Source organism: Ammospiza caudacuta, chromosome 6 (assembly GCF_027887145.1).
Source record: "Ammospiza caudacuta isolate bAmmCau1 chromosome 6, bAmmCau1.pri, whole genome shotgun sequence".
Lineage (NCBI taxonomy): Eukaryota > Metazoa > Chordata > Aves > Passeriformes > Passerellidae > Ammospiza > Ammospiza caudacuta.
Genome location: NC_080598.1, coordinates 50,151,209 through 50,173,988, shown reverse-complemented (window position 1 = coordinate 50,173,988; position 22,780 = coordinate 50,151,209). Strand labels below are relative to the sequence as shown.

Genomic DNA, 22,780 nt, shown 5'->3' with positions numbered 1-22,780 from the left:
GCCACAGATGATTATTCTTTGGGCCACAGCCATCTTTTTGTTGTGTGTGATAGGGCCCATGCAACAGGTCTGTAACTTGGGCTCCTGAGCAGTCCCCACGATGCAGGGAAACAGAAATAATAGTAGATTACTGCAGGACAGGCACAAAGCCTGGATCCAGCCCCCAGCTCCAGCTGCACTACTCTCGCATGTTTGGATTTCAGGGCTCCTATTGAGGGATGTCTCAGATCTGCAGGAACAAGTCATCCTCTGTTCCCTCCATTCTCTATTTACTACGCAGGCACCCCAGGCATTCACCTGTAATCCCTGGACTGTTCAGGGCCGCGGGATAAATCTTGGTGACGCAGAGAAACAGGGCAAAGTGGCAAAAGCCCCTTTTCCTCAGAACCCCGTGCACGGCTGCTGTGGCGCTGCTTGCAGCAGGAAATCAATGACCGACTGCAGCCGCAGGGCGGCAGCTGGGCCCTAATAACAGCCGGCTCAGCTGCAGGTGAGCCCTGGCAAGAACAGACACACTGCTCTGCTGGCAGGGCAGCCCCGAGGCAGGGCCCATGAAGGGCTGGCTCCCTCAGCTGGGAACGGCAGGCTCGGGCCCGGGCTGGGGCAGGGTCAGCCCGCGGAGCTGCAGGACAGGGCCATGCCCTGCTCCAGGCCCCGCACCCGGTGCCTGCAGACGGGGACAGCTGACGGCTGCTTCGGCGGAGTTTCACCCCAAGCGCAGTATTGTAAATCAAAGGTGACTCCGACATTGGTGAGGGAGAGAGAATGATGCATCTGACTCCATCACCAGACGGCTAATTAATTACTTTATTATACTATACTATACACATTTCATCTAAACCGAATCTGCCAAGCACTCAATCTGCACACACCCTTCTCACACTGCACTGAATCTCATGACTGTCCGCCCACGGTCCCGATACACACACACACCTGGCCCTGACAGGCCAAGGGAACAAAACACCATCACTTTGGGTAAACAACCTCCATATTGCATTCTACTTTGGCATAACACAGGCTCAGCAAATGATAACAATTGTGTTTTCCCTTTCTCTGAAGTTCAGAGAATGTGAATCTCAGAAATCCTTGGGAAGAATTGTGCCTTGCATTCCTCTGTGAAGAGAAACGCGGCAGCGCCGCAGGGCCTGTAGATGGCCCTCGCACACAGCCCAGCCCAGCCGAGCCCAGCCCGTCCCTCACAGCCTGCGGGGCCGAGCAGTGTCAGCCCTGGCTGCTCCAAGGAAGCAAAGCCAGCGCTTGATTCAAGAGCAGCGTTTTTAGAGCACCATGAGAGTTTTCTGTAGGAGAGAGACCAAGACGCTGCCATTTGACTTCCTGTGCTCTAGTGGATCGACAAGGAGTGTCCTATAGTTTTGAAGGTTTTTGCCCAAACCACTCATTTTTCTTTAATGTCTCCCACAAAGAGGTGTTAAGAATAGGCTAAGAAGTCTAAAAGTGCCACTTTTCTACTCTTAAATACAGTTACCACCCTGTCTGTCATTCAATATTTCTCCTCTTCTGGCTGAGTCAGAGGTAGCTGTGATGGGAACAGGGTGTATCCCTTCCCTCAGAACCCTGGGAGGAAGCGCTCTGAGTCCCCCCGCCCCCAACAGGAATTCCTCACAACTTTTTTAAGAATTAAGTTTTTGCCCACTGTCAATTTCTTAATTTCCATCCAGTTGCTCCCTACAATCTGTCCTTGCCTTTGGTCCAGCATTCAGCATCACCATTGCTATTAAATTAACTCAAAAGTGTATTCTTAATTTGGAGGCAAAATTGATTTTGTATATTGATTTATGCAATTTCAGAGTTTTTTCACTTCTGCTTTGCTTCTTTCCCTTTAATTTCTGTAGCTGAACACTTTTTGCTATTCAACTTTGAAAGGCCTAACTCAAGTTAACTTTTGCCAGTTCTACACTTTGCAGTCTCAGAGCTGTCTTCACTGAGATGTTCTTTTTTGACCCCCATTCCTCATATTTGCAGTTACTCCTACTGTCCTTTCTGATGTGATTATTCAGTCAGTTTGATTTGGAACTCTCTCACAATTTTTCCTTTTGACTGGAGTGCACATTTCACAAAGTCTTTGAGCTAAGAGAACTTCCAGCCAGCTTTGCTTTTGACATCCTGAGCTCCCCAACCCAGATGACTTCAGTAACCAGCCTGGTAGTGTGCCCCTTTGAAATGTAGAACCTGTGTGCAGAGCAGTCACCAAAAGCAGCTTGGTTATGTCCACAAAATACTGTCCTTCAGCTAACATTTTTGTCTGCTAAGAATTCTTTTCAGCAGAAAAACTAGCCTGTGCAGAAACACATTACTAATGTACTGTATTGCTACTAATCATCCTATTAGTACTTACTTTTGTCCCACTCTGCACTGTGCTGGGATGACATGTTTAGTTTCAGACTTATATCCTCATTTAATATAAATAAAATTAGTCTGCTGTTGTTCATCCAGGACTCCTTTCTAGAACCTTAGTTCTTACCAAAGTAAAGTCTAAAATAAACTATTTTATTGGTTTAGTGACCACTCAGTGATAAATGATCTGTGTTCCTAATTCAGAGTGTGTAATTGTCACTTGGGAAGCATGTGCTTTCCAAGCTATATTTAAGAAACTAGAGGCTCACTGGGGTATTTATCTTTCTGATAACAGAGCTCTTTGGTCACTTCCAAACTCAATATTCCTCTCTAACCTAACTTTATTTTCTCTGTCTCACTATGATGCTCAGTCAGAGAACATTGTCAGAAGGTTCACTCAAATTTAGGAGTAGAGTGACCATGAGAATATAGCTCTCAGGCATACAAAGTAGTTTCAGAAATGTGCTCTTTTCTCACTGGAATAAATAAAAGTATCTGCACAATTTTTTGCAGCAGCTGTTTAATTTTAGCAAAAATCTTCCAGCTTTTCAGCCTTTGGGCCAAGTGACACAAGATGTCTCTGTTTAGGTTACTAATCCACCACCTCAGTTATCATTTATGGTGAGTCCCTGCCTTTTCTAGCTAAAAGGAGTTAAAGTACTTGGCAATAATTTTAGAGATTCAGATTTGAAAAGATTGGCCAAAGCATTATCCACAAAATCTAGCCGGAGCTTTGCTGCCCCACTTTCACAAACACTGAAGTGAGACAAAGGATGATTTCCACAGTGAATATCCCATGAGCAAGCTCTGTACTCTTACCTTCTCCCAGCTGCAGAGCAGGGTCCATGAGCTCCATCATATACTCCACATTCAGAAGGACTTCAGTCAAGTTGCTGCGGGCCAGCACGTACATGAGCACAGGGAGGAAGTCATCTGCACCATAGGGCTTCCCTGAGCAAAGAGAAACACAGCATGGTCCCAATAACACCAAAAAATCATGGTCCCACACAACAGTGTCAGATTCTCACACACTGAGTCCTTTGCAGACTTCAGCCTACATTACCTGAAGAGTTACAGCTCAAAAGCACCCGCAAAAATACTGGAAACAGAAATTTAGGTCACTTAAAAAGTAAGTTAACTTGTTTCGAGCCCAAAATAGGATGTTGAAAATTAACTGGAGAAATATAAACTTCACTTCATTGATGACAAACAATTGGCAATTTTTGAAGAGTGCAAAGGCTTCCAGCTTGTCCCTCTGATTTGATACTGACATCAAGACTGCAGTTCAGGTTGGCAATATTAGTAGGGAAGTTGTCTACATGCATTAGGGGTATTTATTCTTGTAGACTTACTCTATGTGTGATACCAAAAAACAGAAAATAGAATTTGAGACAGTGGTTTTAGGACTGGGGAATTCCATGTTTATATCCCTTCAGAAGGCAAGACATCACACAACATGATCCTAATTAAAACAGTTGCCCAAGAGCTGATCCAAGAGGAATCATCTTTCTAACTATGCTGTCTAGCTAGGAAAACAGAAAGATTTTTACATTGGACTTTAACCTAGTTTTTGAAATTGTTGTACAGCAGATGCTCAATATTTCTTGTGCTTAAAACATTCATATCAACAAAGTTAACAAAGTGATCTAACAGACAGTCTATAAGAGCTCTTTGGGGTCCCTAAGAACAAAAAAAAAGCATGTTAAGTCACAATTATAAATAATTACTACTTAAGATAGTATCCAAACTGAAGCTTCCTTGCATAAACCACAAAGCACACAAGGATAAATTTTTTCATTTGAAAGATACTTTCACTTTCAACCAACATGTCATAAAATCATCATGGAAAACCCACAATAGCAAGTTTTTTACCAGATCAACCTTCAGAGTTGACCACTCCTCTTAACCTACTCTGCTTTCATTCTGAATGTCTTTCCCCAGACTGTGGGGAGTTTTTTCTCCCCTGTGCACTTGGATATGTTGGTTTATGGACTAAGTGTGTCTCAATTGAGAACTGCTTGTCTCAGCTCAAGGAATCAAAGCTACCCTTGATGTAGTTTTGGTGAAATTATGCTCTAGCCATTTTTGGCCCATAGCACACATGCTCTTCCATGGTAGGGCATACATTCCTATTTCTCAAATGTTCCCACTGACTTGTTTCAAATATTTGCCATGAGTCAGATTTCTTTTTTTGTCATTCATAGCTGACGCAGATTCTCCACTGGCAAAGAAAGATATTCTTCTGAAGCCTCAAATAAACATGAGCTTAGTCCCTGATTTAAAAAAAAAAAGTGTGGCTTTGAAATAAACCCAGTAATACATCTAGTGAACAGAGAGTTGATCCATTTAAAACAAAGAGTTAGAGAATGAGAGATCATCAGGGCAGTAATTCAGTCTGTTTCTAACAGAGCCCACTCATGCCATAACAGACTATTTATTTAATTAAAGCTGGATTAACACTTTCAATTCTGATTGCTTTGTTAGGGCTGCCTTTAGTTAAAAGACACAGCCTTAGGTCTTCAATTAAACTATAAATGGACTTCATTGTTCCATTAAAATCTGTATGGACATTTTTTTGTCTGTTGTTCCCTTGGCTTATGTCTCTGTGAAAGCTTTAGCTCTGTGAAGGGTCTAATTCATTACTGTCATATACATTACCTTAATGCAAGCAGCTTAGTGTTACAGCTGTTTAATATTTTCCAGGGGGAAAAAAATAATAATAAAAAAAAAGAAATATGACAAAACAGACATGAAAATGTAACAGAAAATCTCAGCAAAAATCCCTATTTTCTTTTTGCTCCAAGTACACCAGAGGCCAACAGAGTTAGTTCTAATTCAGACTAGCATAAAGGAATACAAAATACCAAAGACTTGTTAGGCTCATTTTTCCCTTCATTAAAAACTTCTTATTTGTGGTCTAGTAGTTATAGATCAGTCGCATGGATAGAACAATTCTAGTTTCCTTAAGGCCAAAGGATTTCTAGTGCAACACCAATAGCAGAATTTCCCTACTACTTCTCTTTCATGACTAATTCATGTCATATATGACAAGGGCATCAAATAAAGTTGCTGCTTCACAATATCAATTCCTGGAAAAAATTCACTGGGAAAAAAACCTCTGGGTTGTTTGTTTGTTGCTTGGTTGGTTGGTTGCTCAGTTGCTGGCTTTTTATATGTCACCAAAGCAGATCATGAACAGAGAACAGACTGACCAACTAATGCAGAATGGAAACAGTCGCTTGGACCTAAACAATTCCATATCCCCATTGACCAACTTCTGGTGTCTACAGAAGTGAAAATTAGAGGAAAATTCTCAAGAATGCCTACAGAATCTCTCTGTTTCTTTTTTGTTGTCTGAGAAGTGGTTGTAAGTACAATCATGTATAGAGACAATTCTTTTTCATGCTGTTTATCTCATTTCTATAAGCTGATTTAGCTGCTCCGCCCTCCAGTCCTTGCTATAAACTCTTCTCAATTTTAGGACTTCATAGAAATATTATTGGACTCCCAGCTGTTTATATGCCTTAAATATGAAAATCTGATCTACAGATTAATAATGATGAGCAGGGATGACTCAGGTCTGACTGAAATAATGGAAAGAACACGTTCCGTGTCCTGTATGCTCACAACCTGTGTGAATTACTAGACACCACGTTAATCCACCTATGGCTATATGTCACCCAATTTTAAATACCCACATCCATAGCAAAAGCTGAAGTCAGCAGGAGCAGAATGTGTCAACAAGGGAAAAGAAAACTAATCACCAATGATCTAGCTCTGACTCCATTCTGTGTTTTTTTTGTGTTGCCACAAGCCTCCAGTGTGCCCAAGGGCAGGCCAGGCACAGTATATTGCACCTTGTAGGCATCTCAATAGCATCTCTCCCCTGAGTGCTCCTGGAGCCAAGGAGAAGTGCCTGAGAGGGCAGGGCTCTGACTGTCCCCTGTTCTTCTGGCCCCTCCAGGTACAGGGACTAGCTTTGACATGTACAGCCATCAGTCCAAGCATGGCCCTGAGGTGCTCCATATCTCAGTCCATCCATGGGGAAAATAGGTGCTGTCAGCAACTCAAATATGCCCAGAAACAGGGGTCTACAAAGACAGATGAAATAATGCCTATGGACCAAGACACCTGAGAGGTTGTTTCAGCACTGTATAACCCCCATGGTTCCTGTGCACTAACAAGTGTCCATCTGGGAGCTGCAGCAGAGGTATTCTCTGCAGGCTGCTGCCTCCTCAGCTCTACTTTCAAGCTGGGCCTGAGCCAAATTCCTAGACCTGTATGGCTTGCTCCACCTGTGGTCTCTCACAGAGGGGAATTTTTGCAGCTAACAGAGTTAAATCTTGCTCTAACCCTGCCACTGCTCTCAGTGACAGTGAGACTGAACTTGCCTATTCAAGGTGGTGCTGTCCTACTCCAGATACGACTTGCTTGCTTCATTTCCCCTTCTTCCCTGCAGGGTCAGGAAACATTTATTTCATAAATATCTCTAAGAAGCTTAAAATAAGCCTTCTCTTCTGCCACAAACTCATCCTATTATGTTTATAGCAAAGCAAGTACAACGTCAGCTCCTGGCTGGGATGCAGCACTTGAATAGATGAGTATTAATTAAATACATGATTTAAAGCCACTGGAATTCTGCCCAAGCCTCCATAAAGAAATTACAGTCTATTTTAACACATTCATGTATTTCTTTTCTCTCTGTGTATATTCTAAAAACCAGCAGATAGGGATGATGCCCTGCACCTTTCTCTAATATTTTACAAACACTAGCTTGATGTCTAGAAGCAGATCTCCACAAAATATGAATTTTAGCCTCAGTTTGAAACAGGGAAACCTGAGGTGCAGGAAGGCTAACTGGGATTTGTTCAAGATCATAAGAAAAGATTGTGACTTTCCTTCCACACACTAGCATTTGCTGTCTCTTGTCTATCCTATACTACTTTCAGCAAGGTTTAATTTGTGATATAGTGAATTAAGTGAGTTAATAGATGTAGACAGCATGAATTTACTTCAAAAATGTGTGGTTTAGAGATCAGAGGAATTCGGTCCCCATGAAAAATTTGAACTGGCTCTTTGTAGAAATTTTGCTAGATGGCAGAACCCTCAAAATCTCTAGTCCATCACTCTTTGTTAAAAGTAACTTAAATACTAATATCCTCTTTTGAAAGATATCAAAGTAAACCTGTTATGTATAGCTTTATTTTCCTTCTCAGAAGTGAGATATGATAATAAGCAGTGTAATGGGATTGCTCTGACAGCTTTAGGAGCTTCTAGCACGGGCTCTTCACTGGCTGCTGAAGTATTGGAGTCCAGTTTCCTTTCTACAAGCTCAGCTATCCCACTAAAGACACAGCTCTGCTTTTGCCAGCTGCAGAGCCTTTAAGGAGTACATCAGGGCAGCTAATATCTGGCTGCTGAGTTCTGTAGGGGTGACAAACTTCATTCTAAAAGCTAAGGAAGAGAAATATTCCAACGGAATATATGTCCTATCGATCCTCTTTTTCCAAAAGCAGACTATGCACATTATCCTTGTAAAACTCTGCAATAGAAATTATTAAATCAGATGTTTTGGTCACCTAGCCAATTCCATGACTAGTACAAACTATAGTTTTGAACTATATGGTCCAGCTGCCTGTGCAGTTCAAAGATAGTCCAAAAATGAAGCTTCATAATCTTAGATAGTTCGCAAGTTAGAAATGTTGCAGTAAGCAAATTGTACCTCCATTCTTCTTCAAACTCCTTTGAAAGCAGTTTGCCCATGTTTCAAACTTCCAGCCTAAACTTAGAGCTTTTCCATCCCTGATCTTCCTCACTCACTGACTGACCAGGTTTGGCCTGTTTGTCTCACAGACTGTCTCCATAAGCCAATGCCTATTGCCGCTTTGTTTTTCCATCAGTTCTCTTCCACAGTGGCAGCTCCCAGGCAGCACAAGGCTGGGTGACCCGGGCACACCACCTTCAGTACGCACCACATGTATTGCACATTTACATTGTTTCTCACTCTACAGGTGTCACTTGTGTTTTTGATGAAAAGCAGAGATTCTCATTTGACCCATATCACACAATATACATTTAATCTTTTTCCTGAGTAAAGGTATTTCTGAAAGACGCATAATAAACATTTTTTTCTATAAAACATTACTATGTTTCTACATAAATTGGCTATGTTCCCAGCTGTCCCTGTGCATATTGCAGCATGCCTTCCAAATGCAAGAGCTCCATGATTCCTGCCTCTTACTTTTTCTAGCGCTAAAAAAAAAAAGCCAGCCATTTTGTGGAGTGTGGGTTTCCAAACTCTATTTTTTAAAATGCATTTTATTTTTACTAACCATTTCTGGTATTTTTAGCAGGCAGGTGACATATTTTCAGATTGTCGGTTATATTCTTGGGGGCATATGTTTCAGTCATTTAAGTTTGCATAGAAGTTGGAAAAGCTCAGTGAGACACCTCAATACTGTCATAATTGTGCCTTTGATGAGGATTCACTTACTAATATCACTGCCTACATAGTACATATGAGTATTAATTTCTTTGATAGCCAGTAATGAATTAATCCATATATTCACTGGAGTTTGCCTTGAGTCATCTTGCTCTAAAGCAGAAGCCTATATGCAGCCAGATGAATCATCTGGAATCCACGGACTGACTGCACAATGTGTGTGATGGGAAGCTGGGCATGATGCCCCTCTGTGGCCACCTACAGCAGGATGTAGCCAGAGATTGGTCCTGCCTCAACTCTATCATGGAGCTGTACTCTTGAGAGAAAGGTGTATGACTAAGACTGTGAAGCTGCCTTCCTGATTCCTTGTGATGAATCACTTCCATAAGCTGATTGCCTTCAGCTTGAGGAAGAAATGCTAGCTTAAACCAGTTTAGGGTCTGACCTATTCAGTTCTTAGTCTTAAGTATCAGAGATTTCAACCACAGCCAATTTATCAGGCAGATTTTGTCATGTAATATGAATTGTAATCAAACCAAAGACATCCTCCTTTCTTAAAATGTCTTGATATACATGGAGTCAGTCAAGGCAGAGTTTACAGTTTATGACTCTTTCAGCAGGGCAAAGATGGACACCACCACAGGTACAGATGTTCCTGAGTATGCCCGTCCTTAGTTTTAAAGGAAACTTGGTACCTCTTGGGACATCCTGGCCAAACCTGGAATGCTGTACATGGGTCTCAAAATGTTAAAAAACTTGTTTTTTCATATGAGTCTGAAAAGAAAAGGTGCCTGATTAGGTGGTGTTGGCATTTTGCTTTGAGAAGTAAAACCATATTCTTTGGTCAGCTCATCCTGTGGCCAGCCTAAAGTGAATAAAACCTGGTCTGACCTGACAAATTGCAAATTAAGTCAAGCACAAGGAGTTTCCATGTTATTGAACAGGTAATGTTTCTCACAGAGGTAGACTGATTTTGGGAATGATTTGTTTTGTGTTTCACCTGCTCTGATCTTGGAAAAGGAGGGACCTTTCTAATTGAGCAGTTAGGAAAAGGAGTGAAAAGGAGAAGAAACTATTGCACAGGAAGCTGAGCATGGCCTCTGCTCTTCCTGTGTGAAGAACACTGTGCTGCCTCATGGCTGGCTAAAAGCAAAAGGGGCCCTGTGCTGTTGCTCTTGAGATGGGCAGGGAGCAGAAGATTTCCCACCAGCTGAAATCTACTCTGAGGACCCCACAGCTTGCTTTTCCCTGTCATAAAAATATTTCAGGTTGCTGAAATATTTCAGGTTCCAGTCTTTGCCACTGGAAAATAAAAGTGTCATGGGTTCAGTTCATTCTATGAAAGAGATTTCACACATTTTGCTTCTAAGTCTACAGGGCATTTCACTCAATTACTCTCCAAGTCTGCTGTTTTCCAGGAGTTAGATACAGCATTCTTCTCCCCTTAGCTTCCTTTTCAGGTCTGAATTCGTTGGGGTACATTTCCATAATTCCAGGCCAGTTTTCTTCTGGCCAAGCCCTGACATGCATCACTGATCATGCATAAGAGAGAGGGAACTTGATATAAGAGAGAGGGAACTGGATGCCCAGGAGTAAAATCAGCTTCCAACCTACACCCTGCTGAGTAGTACTCAGGATGAGAAAACAGCTGAACTGGCTGAAATGCACTGCTTTGGTTAGCGTGGCAAACCACATTGAAACCATCTGATTTCATGAATGTCAATATTTTAATCATGTTGGGGTTTTGTAATTATTTCCCTGTCTCCTCATTTCTGTTACAGAAAGTGACACAACAGTATTTCCTTCAACAGAAAAATTCCAGCCCCGAGCTAACTAAGGTGTGATGTGTACATAACACCAGCATCAGAAGGAGACCATGTGGGTTTTAGTGAAGCTTGCAAGTCCTTGATCTAAACCAAATTTATTCTCAAACTTCACACAACTGTTTTAACAAAGTCACAGCAAATTCCCCTACATATGTCCAAATCTCATGATACCTGAAGACAGTGAGAGGTCCTTTCCACCCTGTAGCTAAGGCTCAGCCCTGGGGTGGTTTCTTGCTCTGGTGTTAATGTGTCTGGACTGGTAGCTGAACCTTGCTGCTTACTATCCAAGAGATCACCTTGAGGTGAGGCTGAGCAGGGACATAACAATCCCTGTGTGAATGCTCCAAGGCTGTTGCCAGAACAAAATAAAGCAGAACAGCTAAAAGCACTTTTGTTGACTGTGAGTTCTTAAACAGCCACAAGTTATTGCAAGTTAATACCTGGCTTCTCTCCAGATTCAGGCATGGCTGGACATCAGCTCACAGTATACAAAAAAGCTCTTAAACTGGCAAGGCAAATTTCTGGAGGAAGGGACTTGCTGGTCTATCTGCAAAGATGCATCCTGTCTGCAGGCCAAGGGTTTAATTTCTGCATTCGTAGTTGGCCTGAGGCCCATGTTGTGTTTATACTCAGAGCACTTGGACAGAAGAAGTGGCTTTTAGAATTTACTGGAGCATCAGGAATTAGCAACAAACTACTACACTCTACATCTCCTCCTCAGTTTAGGCAAAACTCTGCAAAGGCCAAATCAAGAGCCTTTTACCAGAGACCCATTCCTAGAATTTACCATTACTCTGCAGCAAGCCGGGACCGAGCCCCTAGGATATTTGGAGAGCTGTGTGAAGACCTGTGCAAAAAGGATATTATCCATAAAACACACACTTATGGGTAACTAGTTTTTGGAGTCACGGAGCTTAAAGTTAACCAGGTAACACACCAGTTATTATCTGGACACAATCTGTGGACTTCTGATACCAAACATATCAACCACCACTGCTACCTCCAATGTGAATATTGCCATGCCAGCTGTATCATAAGTACTGTTCCTTTGATACAAGGAGAAAGACCCATGGTGGATACCATCAGCAGGAGTCCTGTACCTGGATTTCCCTGAGCCATGGAGTCATAGATGAGTTTGCAGGTCTTCAGCAAGATGGCAATTTTCTTTTCTGGAGAGTAGGTCTTGTGCATGGTCGTGAACTTGTGAAGGATCTTTTCCAGCACAGCAGTTTCAGGCACACTGGTTGTGACACCCAGGTCAGTGGTAGTTGTGTTTTGTATCACAAGTTGGTTCTCTTTCAGCTGCTGTAAAGATCCATCTTTGCTGTGTATTTCTTTTAAGGAATAATTAATGGCTTCCTTTAAAGGTTTCAGGACACATTTGTACAAAGCTGTCTCAGCAATCACTTCTGCACAGAGAAGGGAGAACACAAAAGCATATAATAAATAAACAATTCAGTAGCACAGGTGCAAGTAAAAGTCCTAAGGAAACATGTGATTGGTTATTCAAACACTACTACATAGCTGTGAGAAGGGAACAGAAATCACATCCCAGAAAGTAAGCATTTCATTACCAACACTATCCAGAAGTCCTAGATGGGCTTGAGATGAACATCAGTGTGTGGTCTCTGTCACTGGAGCTGTAGGAGACCTCCTGCTACCAGCAGTCCCTGCTCTCTCTGCCTGACTCCTGGCTGACCAGCATGGCATTGCCAGGCAGCAGGAAAGACAACTCTGGGGAAAGAAGAGGAATCTCACCTAACTGTGATTTTTTTATCAGCCCTGCCCTTACAGATGCCCAGATGCAATTCATCTCATGTCCCTTCTGACCTCTCCTTCTGACTTTTTTGAGATATTCACTTTGGGATGAAATTAATTGCACCCTCAAAGCACCCCTTTCTTTCCTCAAAGCAGCTGCACCCACCAGCTCAGAGACAGAAACTAATATCTGGTCAGAAGTTCCTCATTGTTACTGCTAAAGGGACTCTGCATCAGTGATCCTATAAGATACCTCTTATGCCACCTGTGGCCTGTGGAGGAGGAAATAATATGAGTGGGTTGAGAATTTGCTTAATGTTTGGCTGAAGATGAAAGGAAGCATAAGAGACTGTGAGGAAACCTGTTGTCTGAGTCCTAGGAACCAGAGGCAGAACTAGAGGGACTGCAAGAGATTCTCTTGTTGCACTGAGGCAAAAAGGTCATTGGCAAAAGAGTTCATCTGCTCAGGCAGTGAGGAATGAACCAGAGGGCAGTAATATTTATGTGTTCAAAATGCAATTATTTTAAAGAATCCAGAGAATCTATCAGGCCTGAAGCAGGGCAAATTCAAGTGGTAAATCCCCCAGTGGGAATCCTTGTTCTCCACAGAAGACAGCCCTGTCAAGGTTGACTGGGCTACATCACCCTTGTTCAGGAACTGCCAGTGAACAGGGTTAGACACAGGGTCAAAACCAGGCATGTCTGTGGGAAGGTGGTGGGATACTTGCACACAAACAGCTCTACCAAGCAGAACAAGGACACTTCTTTCCTCCCCCTTTCCACTTTCACTAATCAAGATTCAAGACAGACTTCTCTGTGCTGCCCCCACACCCCCCACCTTGAAAAAGGAGGTTATTGGGACAAAGACTGAAGGTGTTACACAAGATGCATGAGAAGTAAAACTGCAGGTTCCCTCTCTGTGCTATGGCAGGGCCTGGCTGCAGGTCTGTTCTGCTGGGGACCTGCAGGATCATGTGAAGCCTTTGCTGGGGGAGAAGGAAATCAGCAGAGCCTGCTGAGACTGACAGTGGACAGCCTTTTACTCCTGGCTCACCACTTAGCTGAGTCCCACCTAATACTGGAGCTGCAGGATCCCCTGGAATCCCTGGTCACTCCTCTGGTTCACTCCATAGTCTGGGTCTTCCAGCTCCCAGCTTGTTTTAATCCAACTTAAGGATCCACAAATAGCTCTGCACTGCTTCTCAGGTCCTCAAGAAACAGTTTTAAGCTTTCAAAGGAGCATGTGTGCACATGCATGCACACTTTTTCTGGCTGTACAGCTTTCACTGGGATGAAAAGTCCTACAGCTCTTTTTATATTCCCTCATGGATGTACAATAAACAGACCAGTGCAATCCTTAGCAAGGAGAGAAGTAGCCCATTATTCCCTCACAGGATATGAATGAGAAGCAATGAAACACCTGTAAGCAGTTAAAAATAATATTTTTTCCTCCCCAAAGGCAAATTATACCTATGGCAAAGAGGTGAACACTTCATTTTGGAGCTGCAACAGACATTTCTTCTGTACCTCTGAGCTCTGAGAAGCACAAAGTGGAATCAAGTGATTCCTCCAACCTGCTACTCAAAATCATCCTAGTCTTGTCCCTCCCTGTGAGACAATAGTGTATGCCACATGCAGGGAGTTCTCCATCCTATTAGCAAAGCAGTGGATGTGGAAGGCCATGGGAATGCAGCTGTGAAGGAGAAAGTTTGCCTTGTGTTTCCAGTGAATTCAGCTCTGTGTACACACACACACACACACACACACACACACACACACATATAATATATATACACACACACATGTAGGTCTCTCATACACACATGTCTTTTGCTTAAACTCTTGCCCTTAAAACATTCATAAAGGGATTTTCCCCTTCATTGGTCTCCAGGTTTTTGAGCTGTTCCTCCAAGTGCTGGCAACCACAGAGCAGACTTCAATTTATGCTGCTTAAGTTTCAGGGGATGGTTTATAATTCTGTAAAGCAGAGCCTGTGTCTGCATAATTCTTTCTCCCTCCTCACCTTCCTAAGCCATGCCCAAGGATGAATAAACCACAGTTACCTACCTAACTGTTCCTCTGTGTAGGAGGCTGGGTCTATCAGGGATTTCAGCTCAGTGCTCTGCACTAAGTAACTCTTCAGCTGAGTCATCATCAGCCGGATCTCCTGTAGCATCTCTGTGCTGGAGCTCTGCTTTGCCATCATCTCCAAACTGTACACTCTGTAGTCCCGCACCAGGTTGCCAAAGTAGGACTCCTTGTCCTGTGCCAGCTCCACTATCTTCTTCTGCAGCTTCCTGTCGCTAGACAAAAAGACTGTGAAGACGTTGGACAGGTTCACCAAGGACAGCCTGTTTTTGGCCTTGGCCAAGATCACCGAGCGTGTCTTTTTACCAGATGAACCACTCAGCATCTCCAGGTCATCCTCTGTGCTGCTGGTGGAGTAGGAGTCTGGCTCAGATGTTGATGCCTGAGCCACGGTGCTGCTTCCCAGGTCCTCCAGGGACAAGTGTGACCCTGCCAGTTCAGCTGAGCCGACAGATTTGTGGCTGTGTCCCGGCTCAGTCTTGGCGTGTGTGCAAGCGCCAGCACCCGTCCCTGTGGCTGGGCTGCCCTTGCACACAGCCTGCCCTGCAGCCACACCAGGCTCTCCTGCTGTTCTTTGCTTCGGCTGGCAGGAGCTGGGGGTCCTCGGTACCTGGGAAATTCTCTTTCTTCTCGGTGGTGGGACAGGAGGTGACTTTCCTTTCTCAGTGGCATTGCCTTGTATCTTAGGCATGTCCTCCTTCTTCTCTGCAGGTTCAGGCTTTGTCTCCTGAAACTGTGATACAGCCTTTTTGGGAACCTCTCCAGGTATCTCTACAGCCTTTTTGCACAGCAGTGTTTTATCTCTGCTCTCTGCACTTGTGTCTTGGTTTCCTTCTGTCCCTTCCCCTTTCAGCGTTTCACAATTTTCAGGGTTACCCACAGAGCTCTCCTCTGAGGTCCTCTCGCTTGGCCGCCGCCGCGGGGGAGCAGAGGGCTGGGAGCCCTTCCTGGGGCTCCCTGCCAAGGGCGCGCTGGCCGAGCAGCTCTGCTTCCTTTCTTCTTTATCGTCACCACCCTCCGTTTGCATTTCCTCGAAACTCTTTCCTAGTGGCTTAATAAGTAGCTTGTTTTCTTCACAGGCAGTCATGGGGTCCTGAGGGAGCTTCAGGGAAGGTTTCTGAACGAGCCCATGAGAGGGTGGAGGGGGCGGAGGACGTCGAGGAGACCTCTTTTCAGTAAGCATGGTGGCAGGGGGCTCAGTGCTCCCAGAGTGGCCTTTAGGAGAAGACACATCTGGAGGACAAGGATTACTGTACTCTTCTATAAAAATAGGATTCACAAACCACAGCCTGTCATTTCCTATTGACAGCTCAATTTCACATGAGCAGTGGTTTGTGCTACTTGCAGAACACTGGGTAGTTCTTAAACTGTCTGCCTGGGCAGTGCTGAAAGCAGAGTCTTTTGCAGGGTGGGATAAGTCCTGTCTCCTGTGGTTTAAGTAGGAATCCCAGAAATCTGTCACAAAAAAAAAAAAAAAAAGAAAAATTTTTTAAAAATCTCAGAGAATTTTAGCTGCTAATGATATGTAGAAAATATACTTATTTTTAACAGAAATGGTACACAAATTTAAATGTTGAACTTTCAAACCTCTGCACAAAACAGTGTGAAGAAAGAACAAAACTGTTTTATGCATATATAATTCTTCAAGCCAGGGGATAAGCTCAGGAGCTTCATCAGAATTCTCTCCCCTGTCAATTTTAGGACACTTACTAGTGAAAGTTGTTAATGCTGTTCAGCATTTTCAGTACGAGCAAGAAGGTACAAGTAACAAATACAAATGACTGTGAGAAGGGATCTATGCTTGTTCAGTGATGACTGCCTTCCAAATGCAAATAGCTGTGGATACCCAAGGAGAGGATGTGAAGAGCCCAGGCAAGCTGTGTCTGCCTCTTGCTCACCACTGGTACTGCCTGGGGAACCATTTTCCTTAGGCTCTCCAGCTGCACTCAGTATCAGCAAATGCAGGACAGAGGAAGTTGTTTTAAGTCAGAATATAATGCTGTGAAGTCTCATGGGCTGAGGAAATGGTGAGTAAACCAATCCACAGAGGGGAAGTTGATAATTTTTCACAGTAGTGGTCAGGTTAAGGCACTGTGATGAAAATGCAAAGCTCCACTCAGGCTGGAAGGAACAGATCCTGTGGCTCTACCAAGTAACACAGCTGCTTTCAGAGCAGGCATTTCCCAGCACAGCCACACTGTCTCACACTGCAGACAAGGCTGTTTGATCATCTCCTATTGCTTTCCTGGATCTTCCCTTATCTTGCACTCTGGGAAGGATAATTAAGCAGTTCTTGGAGTCTTTGGCATGTCTGTGATGGTATGTGCTCTTTGTGCAGTGCAATTATGCTAATTCTCCTCCTAAAAGAACTTCTGTACCACTGAGGTCAGGACTAGAGGGGCTGCAGTATGTTCTCTATGACAACATACAGAACAGCCAGATCCTTTGTGGAACACCTCAGCTTGCAGATAAACATCTTACCTCTATTCCCTTGAAACACATAGTACTTTGAAATAAATACAGAGCAACACATGAGAATTTCAGACAATGCTTTGTTTCCTTCGGAAGTGCCACTTTGGGCAGCACTTAATAGCTTGTGTTCCCATTTGTATCCTCAAAATTTTGTTCCAGGAAGCAATAAACAGCATCTGTCAGTAGCTGAGCCTGTCTGACTCCGCTAAGACAGCATGGCACTTCAGGAAACCAGCATCATTTCCCAGGAAGACTGCACACAACAGCAGGTTTTCTTCTCTTGTCAGAAACTTGACTGGTATGAAATACACCATAACAAATAAATTTCCAAGCCTCACTACTTTTATGACCACCAGTACAGGAGAAAAGGAAAAAGACTACAACAAATATTGCTTTGGTGCTTGTGCTTTAACTAATCTCTTCTTTCAGAAGTTGCTGGAAACTGTTGCCTGAATCAAGATAGCCTCTGCTGGCTGAAATTAGACTGAAGGTTGCAGATTCATGATACACTTCCTGCATTTTAATCCAAATTTTTGGACTTATTATAAAAAATTAAGTTTAAGATAACAAGTGCAACTTGTTATCTCAACTTGTAAAGTACCTCTTTATCAGCAATAAGTGCTGGCTGGACATGTACATAAAAGGATGTTTTGACAAACTGGAACATACTCAAAATAGAGGATGCTGAAAATGTTAGAGGCAAATCTATTTGTGATATTCAACAAAGCTGAACTGAAACCAGTGGGGTTTTCCCATCCCTTCTGGGAGGAAGAAAACCCAAAAATAGTGAGAGTGCTCTAATAAATATCTCTAAATGAGCTAACTCTTCCATTTTCTCCGTTGTTTGGCTGTTTTCAACACCTGAAGGAAAACTGAAAAACCAAGGAGTGTGAAAGTGGCTTACTGAAGTAGCTGTCTCAAGTGGAGTGTGTTAAATGAAGAGGAATAGAAAGGAGAGCTCCTTTAGTTAACAGAATTGCTTTTCCTATCTGTGACTTTATACATCTCATCTAAAATTTTCTTGTTTGATGCTGTCACTAAAAATAATGTTCCTTTTGCATGTGATTTGTGTGAGGTGAGAGAACATGTTGGGACGATACAAATTTCTCTACCAACTCGAAATCCTGCAGGAGCAAGCAGAAATATCAAAACTCAAAAATATCACACTTTCATCAGCATTGCCCCCACACATCAGAAGGAGAAGCTGCAAAGGTGTTTTCCATATAGCTCAGATATGAGCCACTTCCAAAGTGCAGAGGTACCCCCTGAGGCTGTGCTGCACTTCAGCTTGCCCAGACTGTAGGGACCAACCCTGGACAGAGATCCAGGTGGACGTTTATGGCCAAAGGGGAAAGTGCCCTTTTTGTCAGCATTCTGCTATGAACATAAAGATGATAAACATCTTCCTCTTGCATTCAGACCCCTTTAGCTATTCTGAAGACAATAGTTCATCAGCCTTCCAGTTGCATTAAGGCTCTGTAAGGCACTACTGTTCTCAAAAGTCCAAGTGAAAATCTGACTGCTTTGAGGGACTTACCTATCCCCAGACTAGAGATAATTTCAAGGTCTTGAAAGCTACTGGCTTCTAATATTGCTTGTGGCAGCTTCAGGGTAAAGGGCAGCAAATCCCTGTAAAAACAAACACAATGAAAAAACAGCAAAAAGACAAACCCCACAATTGTTAGGAACTTGAGGCTTCACTTGGTTTATTGACTGGATTGACTCACAATTTCAGCTGTGTTCTGTGCCTGGTAAGGAATTATGGACATTGTGCCAGACTGGGCTGCTCTGATTTCACTAAAGATCACCAGCTTCTGTGGGGATGCTTCATGCCATAGCACTGACTTAATCACTGTGGCTTGGCTCTGTCCTCTGAAAAGAGCAGGAATGCCTCTCACCTCAGGAAAGGCCACAAGGGTTGAAATATCTTCCCATTAAAAGTGAGGTGCTGCAAATTATAATTATTTTTATTAGAAAAACCAATCTTTTTCTTGTGGAAAGGACTTGAAGTCCTTTCTCTTTCTCTTTCTGTTTACCCCCCTCTCACTACTCTGCTTCCTCTTTTAAGAATCTCTCTAAGTGCAAGGCATGGGCACACAGCAAGGCACAGAGGGACTGGGAAAGGAAAGCCCCAGCTGGGAAAGGGTAACCCCTGGGTGAGGGGACAGACAGGGAGGAAGTGCTGCATGACACTGAGAAAACACATATCCTTCTCTAACTCTACTCTCAGACTTCTGAGTACTTGATTTCTGGAAAGATGCTGTCCTTCTACTGAAAATAGAGTTTCTCAGAGGATGTTGGCCAGGTTTCACTGAAACACACCCTAAGTCTCAAGCAATTTAACAGAGCCCTTGGTCTGCCAGTGAACTGTTCAGGTTTGCCTCTTGCCCAGTGACAATTTGCTAACCCTGTTCTTGCCTCAATTCCCATCCAACAAGGACTAGAAAAGCCAGTCCCTAAATGATAGCAAGGAATGGTGCAGGATCATCTTACACATGCAGTTTTACAAAATGTTCTTCATGGTACAAGGAATTGTTATAGAAAAAACTGGCCTTGTGAGTAGGAGGTCTCTGCTAAACAAATGCACCCCCAAAAAAGCACACGACTCAGACCTATCTGCTGACAGATGAATGCAGGGGGCCCATTTCTGACCTTTTTAACAGATGCATACCTTACTGATGTTTTGTGTTCCCCGTGGCTTCTCTGTGCACTGCTGAGCACTCTGTTGTCACACTCACATAAACTGATGAGATCCCTGGCTTATTATTTTTTCATGGGAAGAGGAAGAGGGTCTATGTTCTGCTTTCTTTGTTATTTTATATGCAGGAAATTTCCATTAATTTTCTTTTTTTAAAAAAAGACTTATTAAGATCAGGAAATATTAGGACACTGCCCTAACAGAAAAAAATGTGGTTTTATTAATGGGGCAGCAGCTTGCAGACCAGCCACCAAGACATCTGTTACCTACAGGCAGGTAATGTTTGCAGGCCAAAGTTTTTTTTGAGAAGAGCCTGTCAGCCCTGAAAAGCTGTTCCCAGGTATGCATAGACAATTTACTACATCCCTGTTGTCAGGACTCTACGTTTACCATCACAGAGAGCTCCTATGAGCTGCCAGCAAATGGTAGGTCAGTGTCTTTTTATTACCTGCTTCTCTCAGAAAATTATTCCCTTTTTAGCTTGTCTTTTGACAGTAGCCTGGAAAATCACATGTACCATCTGAATATGTATTTGACACTCAGAAATAACATCTCTAACAGGAGCTGAACTGATGCCTTGTGAAGGCTGACCTAGAACAGAGGCTAGACAGAGTTAAAGTGGGGATTTATTAAAAGGCCTCAATGGATACAGCTTGGGCAGTACAAAATCCCAGCCAGGGCTACACCCGAGATGAACCCAAAATGGTCACAAAATGGACATGGTCACGGGATCTCTCACTTTTAAAAGTTTTGGTCCATTAGCATATTGGAGTTAATTGTCCAGTTACAGCTTTAGGTTATGAAGTCCCATCCCTCTTGTTTTTCTGTCTTCAGTCCACATTGTTTATGCTCTTGGGCCTGAAATTTGGGTCAGTTGTCCTTGGTTCCAAGGTAGGAAAGGAATTGTTTTGTCTAGCTACTCTGTGAAGTGAGCTTACCATGCCTTAATATGAAGCACAGAACTACACACTACTGCAGTACAGAATCTGAAAAATATAAAAGCTAAAATATAAGGCATCAAATAGAAGAACTTTTCTTTCTTTCTTTCTTTCTTTCTTTCTTTCTTTCTTTCTTTCTTTCTTTCTTTCTTTCTTTCTTTCTTTCTTTCTTTCTTTCTTTCTTTCTTTCTTCTTTCTTTCTTTCTTTCTTTCTTTCTTTCTTTCTTTCTTTCTTTCTTTCTTTCTTTCTTTCTTTCTTTCTTTCTTTCTTTCTTTCTTTCTTTCTTTCTTTCTTTCTTTCTTTCTTTCTTTCTTTCTTTCTTTCTTTCTTTCTTTCTTTCTCTTTCTTTCTTTCTTTCTTTCTTTCTTTCTTTCTTTCTTTCTTTCTTTCTTTCTTTCTTTCTTTCTTTCTTTCTTTCTTTCTTTCTTTCTTTCTTTCTTTCTTTCTTTCTTTCTTTCTTTCTTTCTTTTTCTTTTTCTTTTTCTTTTTCTTTTTCTTTTTCTTTTTCTTTTTCTTTTTCTTTTTCTTTTTCATCTTTTTCTTTTTCTTTTTCTTTCTTTTCTTTCCTCTTTCTCAAGCCATGATACTTTTTGCAGGAAAGCAGAAGTGAACATATTTTCTCTGTCACCAGCTACTTACTATAAATGCCCAATTCTATTTCGCATTTGGGCTGTCCTTTGCTTTAGTGAGAAAGAAATCTTTATAAGGGTCCAAGGGTTAACTTATGTCCATTCTATAGGGTCTATACACATCTAGATGGCTAGATGTCTATTAGCTGATGAGGGTGAGGTGGAGCATGGTTTCTTGTGTGCAGGTGGGAGTTGTGGCTCAGTAGTGGTGAATTCATCTGGCTGCAGGAACAACCCTCAGAGCAGTGGGGGACTGGCTGGATAAGCTGCAGCACACTGTATGCTACCCCAGACAGACCATTCCTACTGTGTGACTGATGTGAGTGCCTTGTAAGCATGTCCTGGATCTGCTTTCTCCTCTTGAAAGGAAATAACTGCTTTAAGAGTCATGTAAGTTTATATAGGGGAAATCAAAAGTCTACAACCAGCTCACAGCCAGGCCTGCTGCTGCAGGGACAGGGTAGGCAGGTGGAGGTATTGCTGCAGTGTGCTAAGCACCAGGACACAGATTAGAGAAGGCTGCAGACATCATCAGCTGGTGATCAAACCTTGCACTAGTGAAAATGACATTACAGGTATTTTCCACATCTGTACCCATTATTCTTGGTATTTCTCTGCTGAGCAAAAAAATACTTTGTTTTCATTTCAAATGTGTGTGTGTGTGTGTGTGTGTGTGTGTGTGCTTAAAGCTTTAAAGAAATAGTAAACTCAGAGCCCTTCCTCCCTGCCCTCCCAGACTCAGTTCTGTGCCTCTGTTCTTTGTGGAAGCAGCCTTTGTGGAAGCAGCAGTTCTTTGTGGAACAGTGGATAAAGCTTCCAGCTGCAGGGACAGCTGTGCTTGTGGGTGAGCTGGTCCCATTGTAGATACAAACATCTGAAACACCTTCTGGTCTGGCAGGCTGGAGGGCAGCAGAGGAAACTGGGGTCTGTGCTGGGACTGGGAACTGAAGGGCAGACCAGAGGGGAGGGCAAAATGACCGTGCCATGGAAGCAATGAATGAACTCACCTGCTGACACAGTAGAAGGCAACCAATTTGAAAACATCCTCAAATACAAGGACTGATCCTTCCAGGTACAGGACTGGTGAAAAACAGAAAAGACAGTCAGCAGCTGATTTCTTTGAGCTATATGATAAAAAAATACCGGGTAGGTTTGGCTGGCACATCTTGTGTTCTGTGACAGTCCAGTAATCGCATGGACTAATATGATGAAGCATAAAGAACTGGCTTCAGGTGGCCAAATGCAGCATGATTCTTCAGGGAGACACTAGAGAAGAAACATCTCAGCTTGGCTTTCTGAAAAGTTAGCTCAAAATATCCAAGTGTTTGACACTTACAGAAACAATGGGAAGAAAGAAACCTCCCAGCTCACTTCCAAAGGGATCCTTACAAGCCCATTTGTCTCCAAGGATGTGCATATCTGCAATACATACAGGGCTGACCTTGTGACTCTCCATGCTGGAATCTGGTTTGGTCTGGATGGACAAAGTGCTTTGAAGAAACAAAAAATAGAAATGACTCTTTCATTACTGTGTGTGTGGGCTCTGACCTGGTCACACAGGCAGTGTGAGCAC

General features: G+C 42.9%; 1 protein-coding gene across 2 annotated transcripts in view; it reads right to left on the bottom strand.

The window, feature by feature from the left end:
• The window catches only part of RIN3 (Ras and Rab interactor 3), a 65,580-nt gene that overhangs the window by 3,597 nt on the left and 39,203 nt on the right, over positions 1–22,780 (bottom strand). Inside the window, exons 4-8 of one of the 2 annotated variants that reach the window (XM_058807212.1) lie at positions 22,215–22,287; positions 18,479–18,570; positions 14,449–15,924; positions 11,724–12,032; positions 3,175–3,306 (exon numbers count right to left, since the gene is read on the bottom strand). In XM_058807212.1, coding sequence (XP_058663195.1) covers positions 3,175–3,306; positions 11,724–12,032; positions 14,449–15,924; positions 18,479–18,570; positions 22,215–22,287 — 2,082 coding nt within the window. The remainder of the gene's footprint in view (positions 1–3,174; positions 3,307–11,723; positions 12,033–14,448; positions 15,925–18,478; positions 18,571–22,214; positions 22,288–22,780) is intronic. The other variant, XM_058807213.1, reaches the window with a different exon arrangement.